Below are 19,414 nucleotides of genomic sequence, written 5' to 3'. Positions count from 1 at the left end.
TTGCTCTGTGGTGTCAACTGCTTTGCCTTCATCTGCCTCCCATTTCCTGAGCCAGTGCTCTGAATTTTACCTTGCCATTTATTGGATATTTTCTTTATCTCATTCTGAAGTTTTCTGTTTGTTTGTCGGTCATAAGGCTTGATCTCTGGGCCTGAGCTCTGTCCCTCAGGTCTTCAGCTCAAGACTAGTGCTCTACCGCTTGAGCCACAAGTGCCACTTCTGGTTTTATGGTGGTTAATTGGAGATGAGAGTCTCATGGACTTTCTAGCCTGGGCTGGCTTTGAACCATGAATCCTCAGATCTCAGCCTCCCGAGGAGCTAGGATTATAAGTGTGAGCCATCGGTGCCCGGCCTCATTCTGCTGTTTGGTGTGCATGAAGAGTGTGGCTTGATCATGTGCTATTCTTACGTGCTTCTGTGCCCGCTCTGGCAGGATGGAGAGGAAGCGGCACCACGGTGGGTGGTGGAGACAGGTGAGGGTGGCACTGTGCAGACAGGATGTAGGCCATCCCGGAGGTGTCTGTCACAAAGGGCTGTGGCTTCAGGCTTCCTGGAGGAGAGGCTACAGGAGCACTGGCCGGGAGGGGACCTCGCTTTCCCTCTGTGGGAAGTTGCAGGCATCCCTGTGACTTAGGCCTGTGTGGCTGGAGAAGCGTTGGCACACGGGGGCAGCAGCTGGGGGAGAGTATTAGGCTGTAGTGTTGGCTGAGCACACATTTACTGCCATCAGCCAAAGACAGGATTCTGGAAAACTCCAGAATGTCGGGAGGGCACAGAGGGACAGGACCCAGTAAAGGAGGCAGACAGAAACAGGAGATGTTGGCGGGACAGAAAGCCCTTTCAGCAAGGGAGTGGGGCAGAGGAAGAAGGTAGGGAAGGTGCTTGGGGCTGGGGGTTGTGGAGCAGAGCAGTGCCCTTCTGTGTGACAGGACTCCACTGCCTTGGATGAGTGGTGTTTCCGGGGCTGAGTGCCGTGGTCTGCTTCTCTGGGATGCACACTGGTTAGGAGCCAGGTTTGAGGGCTGAAAGTCGCTATGGACCCAGCATTGCTGGGCCTAGAGGACAAAGCCCCTTGCCAAGGATGTCTGGAAGGGGGTCACCTGGGCACAGGTACTCCCAAAAGTAATCGCCAAGCTAACAGACCTGGGTAATGTCCCTTTCCAGCACTTTCCGGGGGTGATCAGAGGCTGGGCATGTTTGGTCTCCCCTGGGAGGCAGGGAGGGGGACCCCTTATCAGGTCACAGGCAGTGAATTGACCCCACCACATGGCTGTTCTCTTCCCATCCTGACAGCAGCTAGAAGAGGGTTAACGTAGCCCTGGAAAGATCTACCAAAATAGCAGCAGTGACTGGTTCTTCTTTTCTGTTCAGTGTTCTCGGTCTGGACACCAGGCCTCCCCGTGACCGGCTTGTGGTCGGCTGGCTCAGGGTTTCCCTTTTCAGTCACACTTCCTATCCTGGCCCAGATAAGCCCTGCTCCTCGCCCCCAGCGCCTGCCCAGTCAGCCTGGGCCCCCAGCCTGTTTTCAGAGGCTCTGGAGCCATAGCTGCCAGAGGGTAGAGCTGAGACCCGGGGCTTGTATACCTGGCACCTGCTTCTTCCTCAGAAGTCCTACCTCTAAGATATGTTGGATTCACCTGGGCAATGTGTGGCATATTTGTGTGTGTGCATGCATGTGTGCATGCATGTGTGTGTGTGTGTGTGCGTGCATGCATGCATGTGTGTGTGCATGCATGTGTGTGTGTGTGTGTGTGTGTGTGTGTAGAATTTTAGGGAAGGCAAACTTCAAGTGATTTCTGCCTGCAGACCTCCATGAGGTTCACTAATCTGACAGGCTGAAATTCTACTTTTACGAAGTAGCTTTTAAACAGGAAGTGGTTTTCCAAAAGTGTTCTCTTCTGACAGAATGGGGCTAGTGGGAGGGAGCTCCAGGCTCCAGGGAGAGGGTGATGTTTGAGAGGCACGCACTTCCAAAGCGCCCCTCCCCTAGGCCTCCTGACGGTCCCCAGACCTGCTCTTGGGACAGACATATTTATCTTTGAGTTTGACATTAATGAATTGTTCATGTAGAGAGAGCAGACCCAGAGCTCCACGTGCCACACCCTCCTCCCGTCCCAGCCCCCCATTCTTCCTGTCCATATTGGAGAGTCTTGCTTTCTTAGGGGAACGGGGTCAGGCATCAGCCTCATGGGGTCTTTTGGCATCTATACTCTCCAGAACCACAAAAGCTCTTTTCCTCCCCATTTCCAGGCACCAGTTATGCAAGCACCAGTGATTTCCATAAGACCAGAAGGTTCTCAGAGCCTGGGATTCCCTTAGTGAGGGAACTCTGAGAGGGCTCTCTGGGGAGAAAGGTGGCTTCCCAGCCCCTGCGCCAGGCTGTATTTTAGAGGTCTTTCTTGGGTGCCCTGCTGTGGGGGTGAGGGGGTCCCTGGGAACAGCCATCTGTGCTGCAGGTGAGGCACCCCCTTTGTCTTAAGGAAAATAGAACCGTCTGGGTCGACCTCAGGGCACTGGTAGGCATGCTGTTCTGAAGCCAGAGTCTTTACTGGGAAGCCTGCCTCTTCCATCGGGTAGCCTTCCTGCCCGTCATGGTGGGGTAGGTGGATGAGCATCTTGCCACCTCTGCCTCCCAGCCTGCAGAGGTAGACAGTGGTACCTACCCACTGAGGAATGACGCCTCCCAGTGGGGTCGTTCTTGAGATTCCAGGGCAGGCAGTGAGCCATTTGTGTGCTGCTTATGGGAAAACAGCCTGCTCTGGAAGATGGACAAGCCACGCAGCTTGGACAGGTTGATGTGCCTTACAGATAGGGAACTGAGGCAAAATCAAAAGAGCTTGGAGGCCAGGTGTCAGTGGCTCACGTCTGTAATCCTAGCTACTCAGGAGGCCGAGATCTGGGGATTATGATTCAAAGCTAGCCCAGGCAGAAAAGTCCATGAGATTCTCATCTCCAATTAACCACCCAAAATCCAGAAGTAGGGGTGTGGTTCAAACAGTAGAGCTCTAGCCTCGAAGTAACAAAGCTAAGAGACAGCACCTAGACCTCGATACAGAAGTTTGGAGTCAGACCATCTCGAGTCTTCCTGCACATCACCTCTCCTGGCCCCAGCCCTCATCAGGGAAGTCTCACAAGAGGGAAATGGTCATCAGCTGGTCAGATGGTGAAGGAAGTGAGACGCTCTAAGGTGTCTGCAGCATAGTAGGTGCTGGTGGCTGGTGAGGAAGTGCACATGTGGTTAACTTGACTTCTTTTATTGTGGTAAAATATACAGAACATAAAACTCTGCTTGATCCTATTTCTTTCTGTCTTGTACTGAGGATAGAACCCAGGGACTGTATATCCATGGCCAGCGCGCTACCACTGAGCTACAGCCCCTGCTGCTAATCTTTCCACTCATCTTTCCATCTTTGTGGATGTGCGTACTGTGGGTATTTCACATGAATGGAATCACATGGTTCGTGTCCTTTGGTGTCTGGTTTGTTTCACACAGAGTAATGGTTTCGGTGTTCATTAAGGTGGTAGTGTTTCTTGGTGCTGTATTCCTTCTTACGCCTGAATAATGTTCTGCTGAGCCTTTAATTTGGAGAATTCACAGGGTGGGCCTGAATGTTCCCTCTCAGCTAGGGTTCTTTCTCATCATTGCTGAATGACTGGTGTAGCGATTTGACTACAGGAGGTATGGCCCTGGATGAGTGAGCTGGGCAGAGTCGGGGCCAGGCTGCCGGGAGCTCTGGTAGAGAGCTTGACCCTGGGTGGCAGCAGCAAGTCTTTCTGTTGCTGGACAGAGGGCAGAGCTGGGCGCATGCCCGGAAGGGCTCTGCTGGCAGATAACACATGGCTCCTCTGTCTCCTGCAGATGCAGGAAAAGGCCAAGGAGATCTATATGACCTTCCTGTCCAATAAGGCCTCATCCCAGGTCAACGTGGAGGGACAGTCTCGGCTCAATGAGAAGATTCTGGAAGAACCACACCCTCTGATGTTCCAGAAACTTCAGGACCAGGTAACCTGCCTTCCCTGCCCACTGTTGGATTTGAGAAATGACCATCATTCCGGGAGTTCAGAAACACCAAACGCTGGATTCTGCAGAGACCAGGTCCCTGAGCGGGGCAGGCCGGGCAGGGCAGGACTCTGCCCTCTCAGGGCAGGCAGGGCCCTGGTGGCCCTGGAGTGGGCACTGGAATCTCAGGCTCAGCATGGGACCTGTGGGCTGATCAACCTGGACTGTTCACTCTAGATCTGCCTACTGTGTGAACCCCAGGGTTCTCTGCCCTTCCTATCTGCTCAGATAGGAAGACAGACTGGGGTTATGTGGGGAACCTGCAATGAAGAACCAACATTGCTGCTGAGGGAGACAGAACAGTCAGGAAATAAACCCAGTGATTCAGATATTCATGCAGTTATCTAATGCCCCACCCCCAGCCCCCGGGTATAAGGAGCTCTAAGGAGCTCTTGGCTATGATAATATGTCTTCATAATGTGTCCCCTGAGTCCAAATGACAGCGTGAACATTTACCAGCTGGAAAAGGTAGGCTCAAAAATGGACTTGGGAACACTGGGTATGGGTGGCTCATGCCTATAGAGTAATCCTAACTACTCAGGAGGCTGAGATCTGAGGATCACGATTTGAAGCCAGCCCGAGCCAGAAAACTGTGAGACTCTTGTCTCTAATTAACCACCAAAAAAGTTGGAAGTAGAGCTGTGGCTCAAGCAGTAGAGCACTACCCTTGAGTGAAAAAAAGCTAAGAGACAGGGCCTGAGTCCTGAATTCCAGACCCAGTACTGCCACACACACACAGACACACAGACACACACACAGAGGCACACACACAGACACACAGTCACATACACAGACACAGACACAGACACACGGACAGACACACCCAGATACACCACACACATACACACAAGCCCAGCTGTGGTAATGTGGTTCAGCTTTTGAATGTAAAGAAAGTGGTGTTGTATCCCCTGGTTAATCATTGCTATTTGAGGGAAGAGAGAAGTACAACTATGTCCCCACAGCACTGTTGGGTGCAAACAGGATCAGGTTGTCCCATCTTTATGGTTCTGAGATCCGTCGGACACCAAATCCTAGGAGCCTCTCATGTGAAATAGTATTTGCATATAACTTACATCCTCCATTCATTCTATATTGTTCTAGATCACGTATGTAAATCTCATGCCATGTAAATACCATGCAGATAGTTGTTCTCCTGCATTTCTTGGGGGATAATGATTAAAAAGCAGAGTCTGGTCGTGTTCAGTGCAGCCGCCGTTTTCATTTCTCTGAGCATTTTCGGCTCGCAGGCGGTGGGTTGAATCTGCATGGGGAATCCCCTTGAGGAGGGGGCCCTGCTTTTCCTTAGTGAGGGAGATTAGAGCCAGGGGCCTGATTAGAAACATGAGAGTTCACAGAACTGACTTTGGCTGTGCGGAGCACTGTGTGGTGTAATGGTGGGGCTGCTCTGGGCTGGTGCTCTCCCTGTCCTCCCCACCCCTCCCCGGGAATGTGTCTGGAGGCCCTGCTCCTCCTCAGGGTATGGATGGGCTCTGCTGCTCCCCCCGCCCCGGCAGCTGGGACCTCCTAAGCCCTGGCTGAGAAGAAGTGGCAAGCAGGCTTCCAATTTAAAAGAGAGCTTTGTAGGATTTCATTCAGGTCCTGTTAACTAGATTTACATGCAGCCTCACAGGTTTTAGTCCTATAGTTTATAGCAGATTTCTTTTTCTGCTGGTAGTAAGGCTTAAACTCAGAGCCTGGATGCTGTCGCTGTTTTGTGTTTTTGTTTTTTTGTTGTTTTGTCATTTGTGGGGCTTGAACTCTGGGCCTGGGCGCTGTCCCTCAGCTCTTCAGCTCAAGGCTAGCACTCTCCCACTTGAGCCACAGTGCCACTTCCAGTTTTCTGGTGATTTATTGGAGATAAGAGTCTCACGGAGTTTCCTGCCCAGGCTGGCTTTGAACTGCAGTCTTCAGATCTCAGCCTCCTGAGTAGCTAGGATTACAGGCGTGAGCCACCAGTGCCTGGCTATGTCTTGTGTTTTTCATCAAGGCTGGACAATCTTAAGTTGTAGGCAGCTGGGAGGGAGATGGCTGCTTTATGAAGAGTTGGTTTCCTCAGTAGATTGCAGTTCCATCCACAAGGACAATGCTGAGAAGGAAATATAACCCTGAGAGGTGGCTGTGAGCGGCAGGGAGGGGCTAGTGCGGGTGTCCTCATCATGGAGGCTCTCCTCAGAGAGGCCACTGAGACCTGAAGAACAAGGGGAGCTACGTGGACAGACTAAGAATCACCATCCTCCAGCGAGAGGCCAGTGCAGAGTCCCTGAGGCAGGTGCTAGCTGGGTGCGTTGAGAGGACCAGGGTCAGTGTCCTGCATGATAGTCTGGCACTGGTGGGCTAGTCACTCCTTTAATGAAAGGATTTTGAGTGGGGGCTATTTATAGTATGGCCCAGTTGGATGAATAGGATTTGATCCTCTTGAAAGCTGGGCTCCTTGGCTCTGATGTCCAACTTTGGAGTCCTGTCTCCACCAGAGTCAAGACTGTTGGGTATGGCTGAGTGCAGAGCCATCTTTGTTACTGGAAGATCAAGGGTGATCCTTGCCCTCCAGACCCAGGCCTCTCCCGCCTCTCAGACCATCACTTCCTGGATGCTGAGCTCAGACTCAAAGTCATGGTGCCTCTCAGCACCTTCCCAGAAGAGCCCAGTCCTGCCTCCATCTGACCTCAGGCAGGTTCTGTGCCTTGTGTGGCATCCATGCCACTATGTGTAATGTGTGACTTTCCACAAGCACTGTTGTCCCTTGGAGGAAAAGCACCCAAAATGCATGGTACCTGGTGTTAAAATGCCATCCTCAGTAAGCTGGGTACTGGTGTTTACCCCTTGAGCCCTAGTTCCATGGGAAGCTGAGATCAGGACTGTTGTGGTTCTAGCCCAGCCAGGCAGAAAAGCCCATGAGATTCTACCTCCATGGAGGGAATCTGGACACGGTGGCATGCACCTGTGACCCCAGCATGTATAGGAAGCCAAAGACAAGTGGATTGTAGCTCTCATGTGTATTCAGGCAAGCAAGAAGACCCTATCTCAAAAGTAACCAGCCAAAAACAGTGCTGGAGGTCTGGTGCAAATGGTGCCCAGCAAGCATACAAAGTCCTGGGTTCAAACCCCAGTAATGCCAAAACAACAACAAAGTAGCCCCTGGTAGCCAGATCCTTGTTTCCTTAGATTTAACTCTTCTCCCCCAAGTTCGTAGAATGTAGAATTCTTCAGTTGTGTGATATCGGGCAAGATCCACTTTCATCTCTGTGCCTTGATTTCCTCCCACTGTTGACCCTCTCCGTGACCCTGTGACCTTAAGCTACAGAAAGGCCAACTTCAGCTGAACACTGCAGCTCTTACCTGGGGTGATTTTGCTGGTAACTATGCCCAGAGGCATTTTTGGTTGTCATAATTGTTGGTGGAACATCTATTGCACCTAGTGGGTAGAGCTCAGGCTCGGCCCCACAAGTGCCCAGGGCCACGCCCCCTCCAACAACACAATTATTTGGCTCAGTATAATGTGCCATCTCCACACGCGGCAGATTCACAATCCTTACCTTCAAGTCCCCACCTGAAAAGCAGTAAATAGCAGCCAGGTCCATTTTTGACACTAGAAAAATGTCCAAACAAATGCTTGTCAAGTTCATGTGTGATTCACGCATGCATCTCATTTAAGTTAAAGCTGGCTGGTGGAGCACGGGACCTGGCTCCTTCTATACAGAGTTCATGGCTGGAAGGGAGGACGCAGAACCTGAGCTGGGGCCTCTGGGTCACCTGGACTCTTTCTGTCTCATCCTCATCGTGAGAGTCGGGGACCTTGGAAATGTGGTTTTGCCCACCATTGGGTGATTCCCTCCCTCATCACCAGCTTTTCACAGCTCTGGTACAAGCGGGGCATCGGTATAGGTGGGGCGTCTGGTACAGGTCTTGAGCCTTTAGTGACCTGTGCAGTCTCCTTCTCCTTTTCCGCATACACCTCCCTCCTCTGCCACTCTCTCTGTTCTGTCAGTCCTGGCTGGGTCCCACACATTTCCCTCTGTCCCTCAGTCCCTCAGAGTCAGCTGCCACAGGAAGGGACAGACTAGGCACAGCAGATGAATCCTCTTTTTCTTTGTAAGAAAGATGCTGGCTGTGTCACATGTGTCCTGCCGACCTGCCTGGCCAGGAATCCAGGATCACAGGCCCACAGTGAACCTGTCTGGCTAGGAACCCAGGATCACAGGCCCGCAGTGAACCGTCCTGTTGTCCTCACTCAGGATTCCAAGCAAATCCCCAAATTAGTATTTTGCCAGTTGTGGGGCTTGAACTCAAGCCCAGCCTCTATCACTTTGAGCCACAGCTCCACTTCCAACTTTTTCTGTCTATGTGGTATTGAGGAATCAACCCCAGGGCTTCATGCATGCTAGGCAAGCACTCTGCCACTAAGCCACGTTCCCAGCCCTCCCAAATTAGTTTTAATTGTTTATTTTATTTATTTTATTTATTTTTGGTTGGTCATGGGGCTTGAACTCTAGGCTGGGCACTATCCTTAGCTCGTCAGCTCAAGGCTAGTGCTCTACCACTTGAGGCACAGCACCACTTCTGGTTTTCTGGTGGTTAATTGGAGATAAGAGTCTTGTGGACTTCCCTGCCCTGGCTGGCTTTGAACCTCGATCCTCAGATCTTACCCTCCTTAGTAGCTAGGATTATAGGCATGAAGTCACTGGTGTCCGGCTTTTTAAATTGTTAAATGGTTACTATGTGATCATCATTTTAAGATAATGAAAAAGAAATTCATAGTTCCAGAAGGTTCTGTGAAAGTTAAAATTCCTTACTTCTTCCCTCTCCCTAGTGTGACATCTCTTGAAGTTATCTATCCTGTCAGGTCCTTCCTTAGACCGGTAAGAACAGAGGTTCAGGGTCTTTCTGTGGAACATGAGGTCATGCCACAGGAGAATGTGACACGGCCGTCTGTTCTGACACGTGTCTCAGCACCAGCTCACACAGTCCTGGGGCTTGAACTCAGGGTCTGGCTGCTGCTCCTGAGCTTTATTGGTTTAAGGCTAGTGCTCTACTACTTGGCCACAGCTCCTCTTCCAGCTTTTTGGTGGTTAATTGGAGATAAGCATCTCACAGACTTCCTTACTTGGGCTGGCTTTGAACCAAGATCCTTAGATCTCATCCTCTTCTGAGTAGCTAGGATTACAGGCGTGAACCACTGGTGCCCAGCTACACAGCTTTCTTGCTCTGGTCTGAACTCTGCCACACAGCACGGTCCTTTCCCTCCAGACCACAGTAAGGTTGGCGGAGGTAGAACAGACCAGTCATTGCCAAAGGTAGCGTTAGACCCTCATTCCTCTCCACGGGGGCACTTAGGAGAGAGTGGGGTGCTCTTGTGTCTCCCATGCTTCTCGGGCATCTGTGGCTGGAGCCCGGAGTCTCATGCATGCTAGGAAGCACTGCCTCTCTACACCCAGTGCCAACACCTGAAGCGACCCGATGAGCAGCCGGCCACCCTCCCAGGCTACAACTCGTGTCTGTATCTAGACCAGGAAGCCAGGTGCTGGCAGCCGCTACCACCTGAGAGGAAGTCCTGACCCTCTGAGGCTGAAAACACATCTAAAAGACCTTGTGAGAAGTCAGCATGCCACACCGCCACTCTGCCACACTGCACCGCTGACAGACAGCGAACAGGCATGGGGCCTCCACACGCCACCACCGCCAACAGACAGACAGCAAATAGGAATGGGGCCCTCCCCTTTTTGACAATGCTGTTTCTCTCAATTTCCCAAGAACCCAAGCAGTGGGGGAAACCCCCATCACCCCATCCTTAGGAAGGGGTGGAGGGAGCAGCGGTGGGGCAGGGGCTGCTTACCCTGCCTCTTTTTTTTTTTTTTTTTTTGCCTTTTGATCGTTATTGTAAAGGTCAGGTACAGAGGGGTTACAGTTACACAAGTCAAGGAAAGAGTACATTTCTTTTTATTTATTTTTCTTTATTAGGATTAACTGCATACATTTCACAGTATTGTGGAATAGTGATATCTAGCTAAAGTCACAAACACATTTTAGCCTTCACAAGGTGCATTGTCATCACCATGCTCTGTAAGGCTTATGACCTCTGCGGACTTTGACACTGCAACTATTTTATACCTCTGCCTCTTGTTTCTCCCAATGGGATCTCAGCCGGTGGTGGTGGCTGGAACTGGGGTTCGGGGCATCTTTGTCTTAGGGGTGCTAGATGGCCTTCACTTCCAAAGACCAAACCCATCCCAAACTCAGTGCTTTCTGGCCTGGTGAGCTAGAGAGGGAAGGTCGTGGTCTTTCATTCCTATGGAAGGCAAGATGATTCCTGTGTATTGTTACACGTGTGCTTTAGAGTAGGAAGGGGTGAAATACTTCCTCTTTTTTTGTTGGTTAGTTGGTTGGTTGTGGAGCCTGAAGTTAGAGGCTGGGGTCTATCCCTGAGTTTTTGCACTCAAGGCTAGCGCTCTACCAATTTGAGCCACAGCACAACTTCTGATTTTGAAGAGTCTCACAGACTTTCCTGCCTGGGCTGGCTTCCTCCCCTGATCCTCAGATCTCAGCCTCCTGGGATTACAGGCATGCGCCACCAGTGTGCTACTTTCTGGTTATTTCCTCACAACTTTAAGATGATGTATAGGGAGAGAGGAGGGAGGGAGCAGATGCTGGGAGAGTATCGAACTCACCTTTCAAAGGCAAAACTAAAATCCTCTTTCCAAGGAGAGGGCACTGTGTCACTTGAATCACAAGACTAGGACAGCTGCCCCACACGAGAAGCCTTGGGCCCACAGCCTCGGAGCATTATGTCCCCGTGCAGGTCCAGACTCTTACTGGAGTTCTGATCCCTCCCGAGCATGCTGCCTGTCTTTGCCTGTGCACTGGGGGTCAGCCTTGGGGACAGAACCTTCCCGTGGCCCTCTCTGGTGCTTTGGGGCAAGGGCCATCTTCTCACCAGCTGCTGGCCAGCTGCCCGTGGACCACTTTTGTGGACTCTTTTCCTGCTTCTGAAGAGAGAGGGGGAGCTTCACCTCAAGGGTGGGCGTATCTCTGCTCATAGCTGGCCCATACAACCTCCACACTTTCTACTTCTGTCAGTCATGGAAGACTGCAGTGGGTGAGGCTTGCATTCCACTCACTTGGGTAGGAAAGCAGTCCAGGTATGGAGAGAGAATGAGGTCTAGAAGGTAGCTTGGAGACAGTGGTGCTTGGTGCCTTGCAGCAATTTACATGTATGCGTGTATGTATGTATGTATGTGCACACACGTATACATACATGTGTGTGTTAAAGCCAAATGCTTGAAGCAAATATGAAAAATCATTCATAGAACTTTCTGTTGTGTTGAAGGATTGCTTGCTTCCTTCTTACTCAGGTTGAAGTAACCTGAAAATGGCTTTGAAAAGAAGGGCAACGTGCAGGCCGCTGGAGGCTCATGCTTGCAAACCCCAGCTACTCAGGAGGCTGAGACCCGAGGATCGTGGTTTAAAGCTAGCCCATGCAGAAAAGACTGTGAGACACTTACCTGCAGTTAACCATCAAAACAAACAGAAATAGTCCTGTGGCTCAAGTGGTAGAGTACCAGCCTTGAGAAAAAACCTAAGGTCAGTGCCCAGGCCCTGAGTTCAAGCCCTAGTTTGGCACACCACACACACACACACACACACACACACACACACACACACACACACACACACACACACGGAGATGCATTTTTCCCTTAGTTTGGCACACCACACACACACACACACACACACACACACACACACACACACACACGGAGATGCATGTTTCCCTTAGGTCTTCTAATATACTTGTCTTCTGAAAGGAGTTAAAATAGGTATTGCTCAGGAAATACTGGCCGTGGAGTAGCACTGAAGCTCTGCCTGGTGCTTGCTTCCCGGTGGAGGCCCCTTCTGAGCAGCCTGCTTGAACACTCTGAAGTTGGGGTGTCCCAGGAGTATTTTCCCTTGCAGACACATGGCTGCTGTCTGGGATTCCAGGAGGTCTGCGCTTAGATGGTGTGGTGGCCCTGCGTGGGAGGCGGGGTGCAGAGCTGCGCATGTGCAGGAGGCTCTTCATTTTCTTCCCAGTCCCTCTGCGTGGGCCCCCAGGCCACTGTGCTGAGCTTACAGTGTAGGCAGGCAGGCCCCGCACAGATGTGGGGGCTGCCAGACAGGGCCTCGCTAAGCCACAGCTGTCTTGGCTGGAGAGAAAAAAAAGGATACAGGAAGCAATGCAGCTGCCGACTCGTGTTTTCTGCTTCCTCCACTGCCGGTCTTAGATGGATCATCTGCTTTGCTCTGCCCATCCCGAGCCTCTTCACACCCCCCCCGCCCCCCCCCCTCCCCCGTGCCAGATCTGCCTCCACTTCCTTCTCTTCCGGGCAGGCAACTTGAGGATTCTGACCCTGTCATTTAGGTGGTGGTCACGGGCTGGCCTGTCAACAGTCCTGCTTGGTGGAACAGCCGGAGACCCCCGAGGGCCAGCTCCTTTTCTGTGCTTCAGTGGGAGGGAGGTAAAATGGTGCAGGATACGGTGACACTTCCCAGGGTGATCTGCCCTAACAGGTGACCATCATCTGACTGGCATAGCCGGGCAGGAACCTTTCCTGCATACCAGGAGGCTGGAATCGGAAGTTCAGGGCTCCTTCTGGAAGCTGCTCTTGCAATTCCGGAGGCTTTGTGAAACACCATCTTGTGGTGGTACCAGGCCAGCATCTGCCTTCATACACTTTCTTCCTGTGTGTCCTGCCCACTCTGAAAGGACACTAGTCCTTGGGTTGGGGCCCCAAATGCAGGATGGTTTCATCTTGACATCTTTCACCAACTCTATTTCCAAATAAAGTCACACGTGGAGCTGACAAATGGCAAGTTTGTAGGGACCCTGTTCAACCCACTCCTGACTTTTAGGAATAGAGAGCTCCTGTTACACACAGACACACTTGTTTTCACCTTTTGTTTTGAGAAGGAGCCTTGCTATGTGTGCCAGACTAGCTTTGAAGTTTCTATGTGGCTCAGGTTGGCCTCCAACTCCAGATCTTCCTGCTTTTACCTCCCAAGTAGCTGGGGGAGGCAGGTAGGAGCCACTGCGCTCACGGCCACAAACACACTCTGAAAACATCTGGAATCATTGTTTTGAGGTTTAGTGCATTAAATAAAATGAGTGTTCACTTACTTCATATTCACAGACAGCGTTCCACGTTCAACTCCACTCCAGCTTCATTTTTAATAGCTGCCTAGTGTTCCCTCGCAGGAGCAGCAGTGGGGCCAGTGGGAGTGTGAATTGGGGAGCTAGCATCTCATCTGCCCCTCACCCACTGTCAGGGCTGAATTATGTCCTCCCACCCTTTGAACTTCAAATGGAGACAGGGGCTTAAAAAGAGTAATTAAATAAAATGAGGTCCACGGGATGGGTCCTGGTCCAGTCTGAGCAGCATCTGTTGATGAAGAGGCGATTGGGACCTAGCCACACACAGGAGAGGACCACGTGAGCGCTGGACAGAAGCCAACCATCAGCAAGGGAGATAGGCCTCAGAAGAAGCCAGTCTGCTGTCCCCGGAACTTCTGGCTTCTAGACCATGACCCTTAGGTTTGGGGGACTTGTTTTGGAGTTGACTATGCACTCATCATCAGGCAAAGCACTGAGTCGAAAATCCCTGTTTCCTCCCCTATATAATCAGGGTGGTTGGTGAGTCCTGGTTATGGGACCAGATGCTCCATCTGCCGTCTGGTGCATGGTTCTGGGGCTCTGCTAGGCAGTGTTGGTCCTTGTGGGGTTCATTTCACCTTCTGTGCACACAGGGAGGCTTCTAGTCACTCGCTGGTAGACAAGTATGGGATCTTCGTGGTCTAAGCGAAGGCTGTGGTCAGTAGCGCAGTATATGGCCTTTCACTCTTGGGAGTTTGGGAGCCGCCATCTCTGCGAGCACAGGATCTGCAGCAGGAGCGCCTGCACATACTTGAGGCCCTTGTCTGGGGACAGTGGGAGCCAGGGGTTGTGTAGAGCCATCAGCCTGGACGCAGCCAGGGAGATGAAGTTCGCCCAGGTCTGACGGCCACGGCTGCCCCCCGGAGGCTCAGCTGCCCCTGCGTAGAGGAGCATCCTGGGGCTGGAAGCCCCCACCCAAAGCCCCCCACCAAGAGAGGGCTACGAGGGAGAGGAGTCTGTGGCCTCTTGGGATCTCCTGGCATCACCCTGAGCCCAGGAGCCTCCTCTCTGCACCTCTACCTCCTGGCCTCCAGCCTAGCCCCTTTTCTTCTCTCCTTTGAAGTCTGAGGCTCGGAGCCATTGTGGGCAAACAGGATGTTGCTCTCCCACTCACAAGGAGTTCAGACAAGACCTGGGGTACACCGCATCCTGCCCTGAGTGGTGGGTCCCATGTGCCCAGGGCACAGGTGTGGGAGGGGGGACAGGGCTGCCTGCCTGAGGGGTCACACCGTGGGCATCTTTTCCAGAAATTTCCTTTGGGGGTCCTTGTAAGGGACCACCACACCTGCTGAGCACGTTCCTGAGGGAAGTGTGGGAGGGTAGTGCCTTGCTCAGCCCTCACTGTGGTGTTTGCATTTTCTGGGGAGGTTTTTTTTTAAACTTTTAAAACATCTTTATTGAAAAGGTGATGAGCAGCAGGGACTCCAGTTACAGAAGTCAGGCAATGGGTACATTTGTTTCTAAACAGTTACCACAACCCTTATTTTCTCCTGCCTGCCCCTCCCTGCTCCCCCCCCAGTTGTAAAGTTCATTTCCAACATAGTGTCAGTGTTGCATTCGTTCATATTATTCAAATGATCATTACCTCTAGGATTGCACAGTTGCCACAAAATAGACAACTACTTCAGAGGCTGGGCAAGATGGGAGAGAATATCAGGGAAAGGAGCAGCTTTACTTCATTCGTTTACAGAAAACCAAATACCCTAAGCCTTCCTTGGACTCAGAATTCAATGTCTTGGGCAGTTTGATTCTCTTACAGTTTGTAGCCGGCTTGGAAAATAGAAAAAGGTTATAAAGGCTGAAAGTTCCCCTTCTTTCCGGATGTCTCTCCCGTCAGGTGTTCTGAGGCCTTAGAACCCATCCGATGTTTGATTTACGGAACAGTCTCTGCTTGTGGGGAGAGGGGGGCTTTGAAAGATGGCAGGATTTTGCCACCCACTTGACAGCCCCGCCCGGCAGCGAGTGGACTGGCAATGTGACAGCTCTGGAACTTTCCAGGTGCTTGAGCCCCTGTTGGTGCCCCAAGAGAAGGCCTGGCGGTGAGTGGTGAGCCTGGTCCTGTGGAATGTCTTTAAAGTTAGGTTGAAAGGTCAGAGAGATGGAGGGTGAGGAATTTCTCAAAAGGAGATCATGCCCTGGAGACAGCAGAGAAATGCTTTTTAAAAAATCTTCTTCTTTCTCTACCTTCCTGGTAGAGAGGCTGAGGGGCCAGGGCACCAGCGGTGCAGGATTGGTTTTGGGTGGGTGCTGGGGTTAGGGATGCTGGCTCAGAAGAGAGGCGACGTGCAGCTAGGGGGACACCTGTGGTACTGGCAGATGGCAGCCTGCTGATTGTGCGAGGGGGAGTGGGGGGTGGGGCTCTCCCTCTCCCTTTCGTGCTCTCTCTCCTCTCCCTCCTCTCTTTATTTGTGCTGGTATTGGGGCTTGAACTCAGGGCCTAGGTGCAGTTCTTTACCTTTTTCACTGAAGGCTAGCTCTCTACCACTTGAACCAAAGCATCATTTCTGACTTTTTTTTAGTGGTTAATTGGAAGTTAAGAGTCTCATGAACTTTCTTCCCAGGCTGGCTTAGAACCATGATCTCAGACCTTAGCTTCTTGAATATCTAGGATTACAGGCATGAGTCACTGGTGCTCTGGCTAAAAATCCTTTCTAGAATCCGTAGCCTGTCTGTTTGCACAGGTTTGAATTCTGGCCTAGACCTGTACCCAGAGCCTCTCCTGGCCTAAGCTGTATTTTAACCCTGCTGCCCTACATTGAATACATCTTCTGTTTTTGACATAATAGGCTTGGAGTTTCTCATGCTGGACTTACTGGGGGTGTTCACAATCTTGGTTTCATCTGATATGAGTGACCTTTGAACACAGAAAAGGTTTCTGTACTGCTATCTCAGCTTTTGGGGAAATAGCCCGGTGTTACAGAGATGCTTTAAAAAACCTTCTAACATGAGCATATGAATCAGTGCTGTATGAATCTCTGCTTCCATGGAGAATAAAGATAGTTGTTCCATGCGTCTCTTCAAATAGTATAGTCAACTGGATGCTGGTGGTTCACGCATGTAATCCTAACTACTCAATAGGCTGAGCTCTGAGGATTGCTGTTTAAAGCCAGCCCAGGATAGTCTATGAGACTCTTATCTCCACTGAACCGCCAGAAAACCAGAAGTGCTGCTGTGGCTTAAAGTGGTAGAGTGCTAGCTTTGACCAAAAGAGCTCAGGGACAGCGCGCAGGCCCTGAGTTCAAGTCCCAAGATTGACAAAAATAAAATAAAAATAAATTATATAGCCCATTGAGATCACTGCACAAGCAACCAGGAAATCTGCCTTGTTTAGCTGACACCTTGCTTTAGCTTGCTGTGTATGTGTTTCTGTACAGTTATTTGTATTCTTTGGCCCACGTAAATATTTGAAAGGGTGATTTATAGTCTGGATTAGTCACAGCCATCAGACTTTTTTTCTTTCCCACTTAGATCTTCAATCTCATGAAGTACGACAGCTACAGCCGCTTCTTAAAGTCTGACTTGTTTTTGAAACACAAGCGAACCGAGGAAGAGGAAGAAGAGACGTCCGATGCTCAAACTGCAGCGAAGCGAGCTTCCAGAATTTACAACACATGAGCACCCCCAAGACCAGGACTGCTGCCTCTGCCTACGGGGAAAGGGCCCCTCTCACGACTGTGGGGGTTCTCATTGCTTTGTCATGTGCCAGGACTGAAATATACAGAACCCTTTCTGGGATATGTATATTTTATTAACTGCTTGACCAGTAAGTTTTGCATGATGGCTAATCTTACATAAAAAAAAAAACAAAAAGAAACAAAACCCAAGTAGCTTTGAAGTTTCAGCTCACAGAACAAATGAGATTCTCAACACTGGACACTTAATTAAACTTCATGTGAGGCCACCAGGCAACACGTGACAGCCTCCTTTAACTTTGGCCTGCCTCCTTAGCTTCTCTCCGTCCTTCACACGCATGTCCTCCTCGGGTTCACTTGGCAAATTATCCCAAGAATGGAGCTGATCTGACAGACTCAGACTATGGAGAGTATTGTGTGTTAATTACTCTGTGTGTGTGTGTGTGTGTGTGTGTGTGTGTGTGTGTGTGTGCGCAAGAATGGAGCTGATCTGACAGACTCAGACTATGGAGAGTATTGTGTGTTAGTGTGTGTGTGTGTGTGTGTGTGTGTGTGTGTGTGTGTGTGTCTTGGGACTTGAATTCAGGGCCCGGACACTATCCTTTACCATTTTCACTCAAGTCTGGTGCTCCGCTACTTGAGCCACTCCTCCACCTCCAGCTTTTTAGTGGTTCATTGGAGGTTAGTGTCACAGACTTTCCTGCTCTTGCTGGCTTCAAACCACAATCCTCAGCTCTGAGCCTCTTGAGCAGCTAGGATTCATGCGTGAGCCACCAGCAGCCCACTACCTTTTAAATTCAATATTTCCTGAGAGCAGGTTCCTGTGTTGGAGAAAGAAAATGAATCACTAACAGCTGCTAAAGATGTGAGTTGAGTGTAAGTGTCATTGAAGGGTTATTATTCCTTGTGTGTGGGTTGGTCCCTGTTTTACTCGAAATCCTTGACATTTCATGCAACACAGATAAATAGTTCAACTTGACAGAAACATGATCTCAACCAGGAAGAACAAAGAGACAAATGGGGACTTGTTCAGGGCACCAGGGCTGCTGCAGGTGATATCCAGTGGGCGGGAAAGACCACGCATGTGCTGAAGATGGAGTTGGCTTCATAACTGTAACCCACGTGGGGACTGATCCTGGCCCTTTCTTCTCTGTTCCTGCCTTTGCTGGACTTGATAACTCTTGGCTTGAGATTCTAGCAATGAACAAGTGCTGTAAGGCATGCCTCCTGAGAAGAGACTGGGAGTGGAGCCCTGCTGGCCTCGGGGCTGTAGTCAGCTCAGATAACTCCTCTGTTACAGTGGAGGCCTCTGGGGCTCCTGATTAGCTTCAGAACCCTCCGGCTAATGTCCCTGCTGTCTGCGGGCCTCCCCTAGAACGTTTGCTTAGCCCTCAACTCCTCTTTGAACAGACAAAGCAACAAGCCTCTGTGGTTTGTGAGCCTCCAACTCAGACTTTCCTGACTGCAAAATTCCCTGATGTGGAAGTAATTGTATAGTTTATCAACCAAATAATGACCCTTTCAAGATAAATGCAGGAGGGGGGGGGATGAGTTTAGTAATTATGCTAATGCCTGTGATAAAGCATAAACTGGTCCTGTGCTGGGTACATCTGTTTGCTCAGTTACCCTACTGGTGACCTAGTGACCTTTCCTACCAAGACTTCTCTGCAGTTTTCCAGATCCCTGGTGCCTCTGCCATACCCTTGGCTTAGATTCGAACCAGAAGTGCTGTCTCAGCTTTGTGGTCATATTCCTCCTGTCCGTTCCTCTCGGTCCTGGAGAAGGGATGGCCTTGGGCAAGCCAGTCAGGAACAACCAACTGAGCATGTCAGCCGATTCTCCGCCCTCCTCAGATACGGCCCAGATAAGTCTCCTGTGTCTGTCTCTTCTGTGAACTCGGGGATGAGACAGTGATAGAGAGCATAGCGCCCAAGGGCCCTGTCATCAGAGAAATGTAGTCACTGCCTAGCTGAACAGATTGACCTTTTTGTTGTTATCTTGGGGCTTGAACTTGGGGCCTGGGAGCTGTCCCTGAGCTCCTTTGCTCAAGGCTCGCACTCTACCACTTTGAGGCACAGTGCCACTTCTCATTTTTGAGTGGTTCATTGGAGTAAGAGTCTCGCAGACTTTCCTGCCTGGACTGGCTTTGAACCATGATCCTCAGATCTCAGCCTCCTGAGTAGCTAGGATTACAGGCGTGAGCCACTGACACCCAGCCCTCTAGATGCACTTTAAAGAGTAAAGATTAAGCTGGGCTCTGGCTCCTAGCTGATTGGGAGGTGGAGATAGGGAGATAGGGATATTGTGGCTCAAGGCAGCCCTGACACAAAAGTTTGAGACTGTATTAAAACCTGTGGCTGGGCGTGGTGGAATGCATCATGGGAAATGTCCCTAGTGACCCAGAAACACAATGGCTGGGCACAGTGGCACATGCCTGTCATCCTCGGCAACACAAGTATAGAATGAGAGCCTATCTTAAAAATAACCAACGCAAAAAGAAGCTGGTGGAGTTTGTCAAGTGACAGTGTTCCTGCTTCAACC

At 50.7% G+C, this 19,414-nt stretch overlaps 1 protein-coding gene across 2 annotated transcripts in view; it reads left to right on the top strand.

Annotated features, from left to right (window-relative positions):
• The window catches only part of Rgs10 (regulator of G protein signaling 10), a 40,131-nt gene extending 22,961 nt beyond the window's left edge, over positions 1–17,170 (top strand). For both annotated transcript variants that reach the window (XM_069988137.1, XM_069988138.1), the window contains exons 4-5: positions 3,860–4,003; positions 16,710–17,170. In XM_069988137.1, coding sequence (XP_069844238.1) covers positions 3,860–4,003; positions 16,710–16,856 — 291 coding nt within the window. In that variant the 3' untranslated portion in view covers positions 16,857–17,170. The remainder of the gene's footprint in view (positions 1–3,859; positions 4,004–16,709) is intronic.
• The last annotated feature ends 2,244 nt before the right edge of the window (positions 17,171–19,414 follow it).

Source organism: Dipodomys merriami, unplaced genomic scaffold (genome assembly GCF_024711535.1).
Source record: "Dipodomys merriami isolate MVZ:Mamm:240054 unplaced genomic scaffold, mDipMer1.0.p SCAF_35, whole genome shotgun sequence".
In the NCBI taxonomy this organism is placed as follows: Eukaryota; Metazoa; Chordata; class Mammalia; order Rodentia; family Heteromyidae; genus Dipodomys; species Dipodomys merriami.
This window is presented reverse-complemented; position numbering and strand designations above follow the sequence as displayed.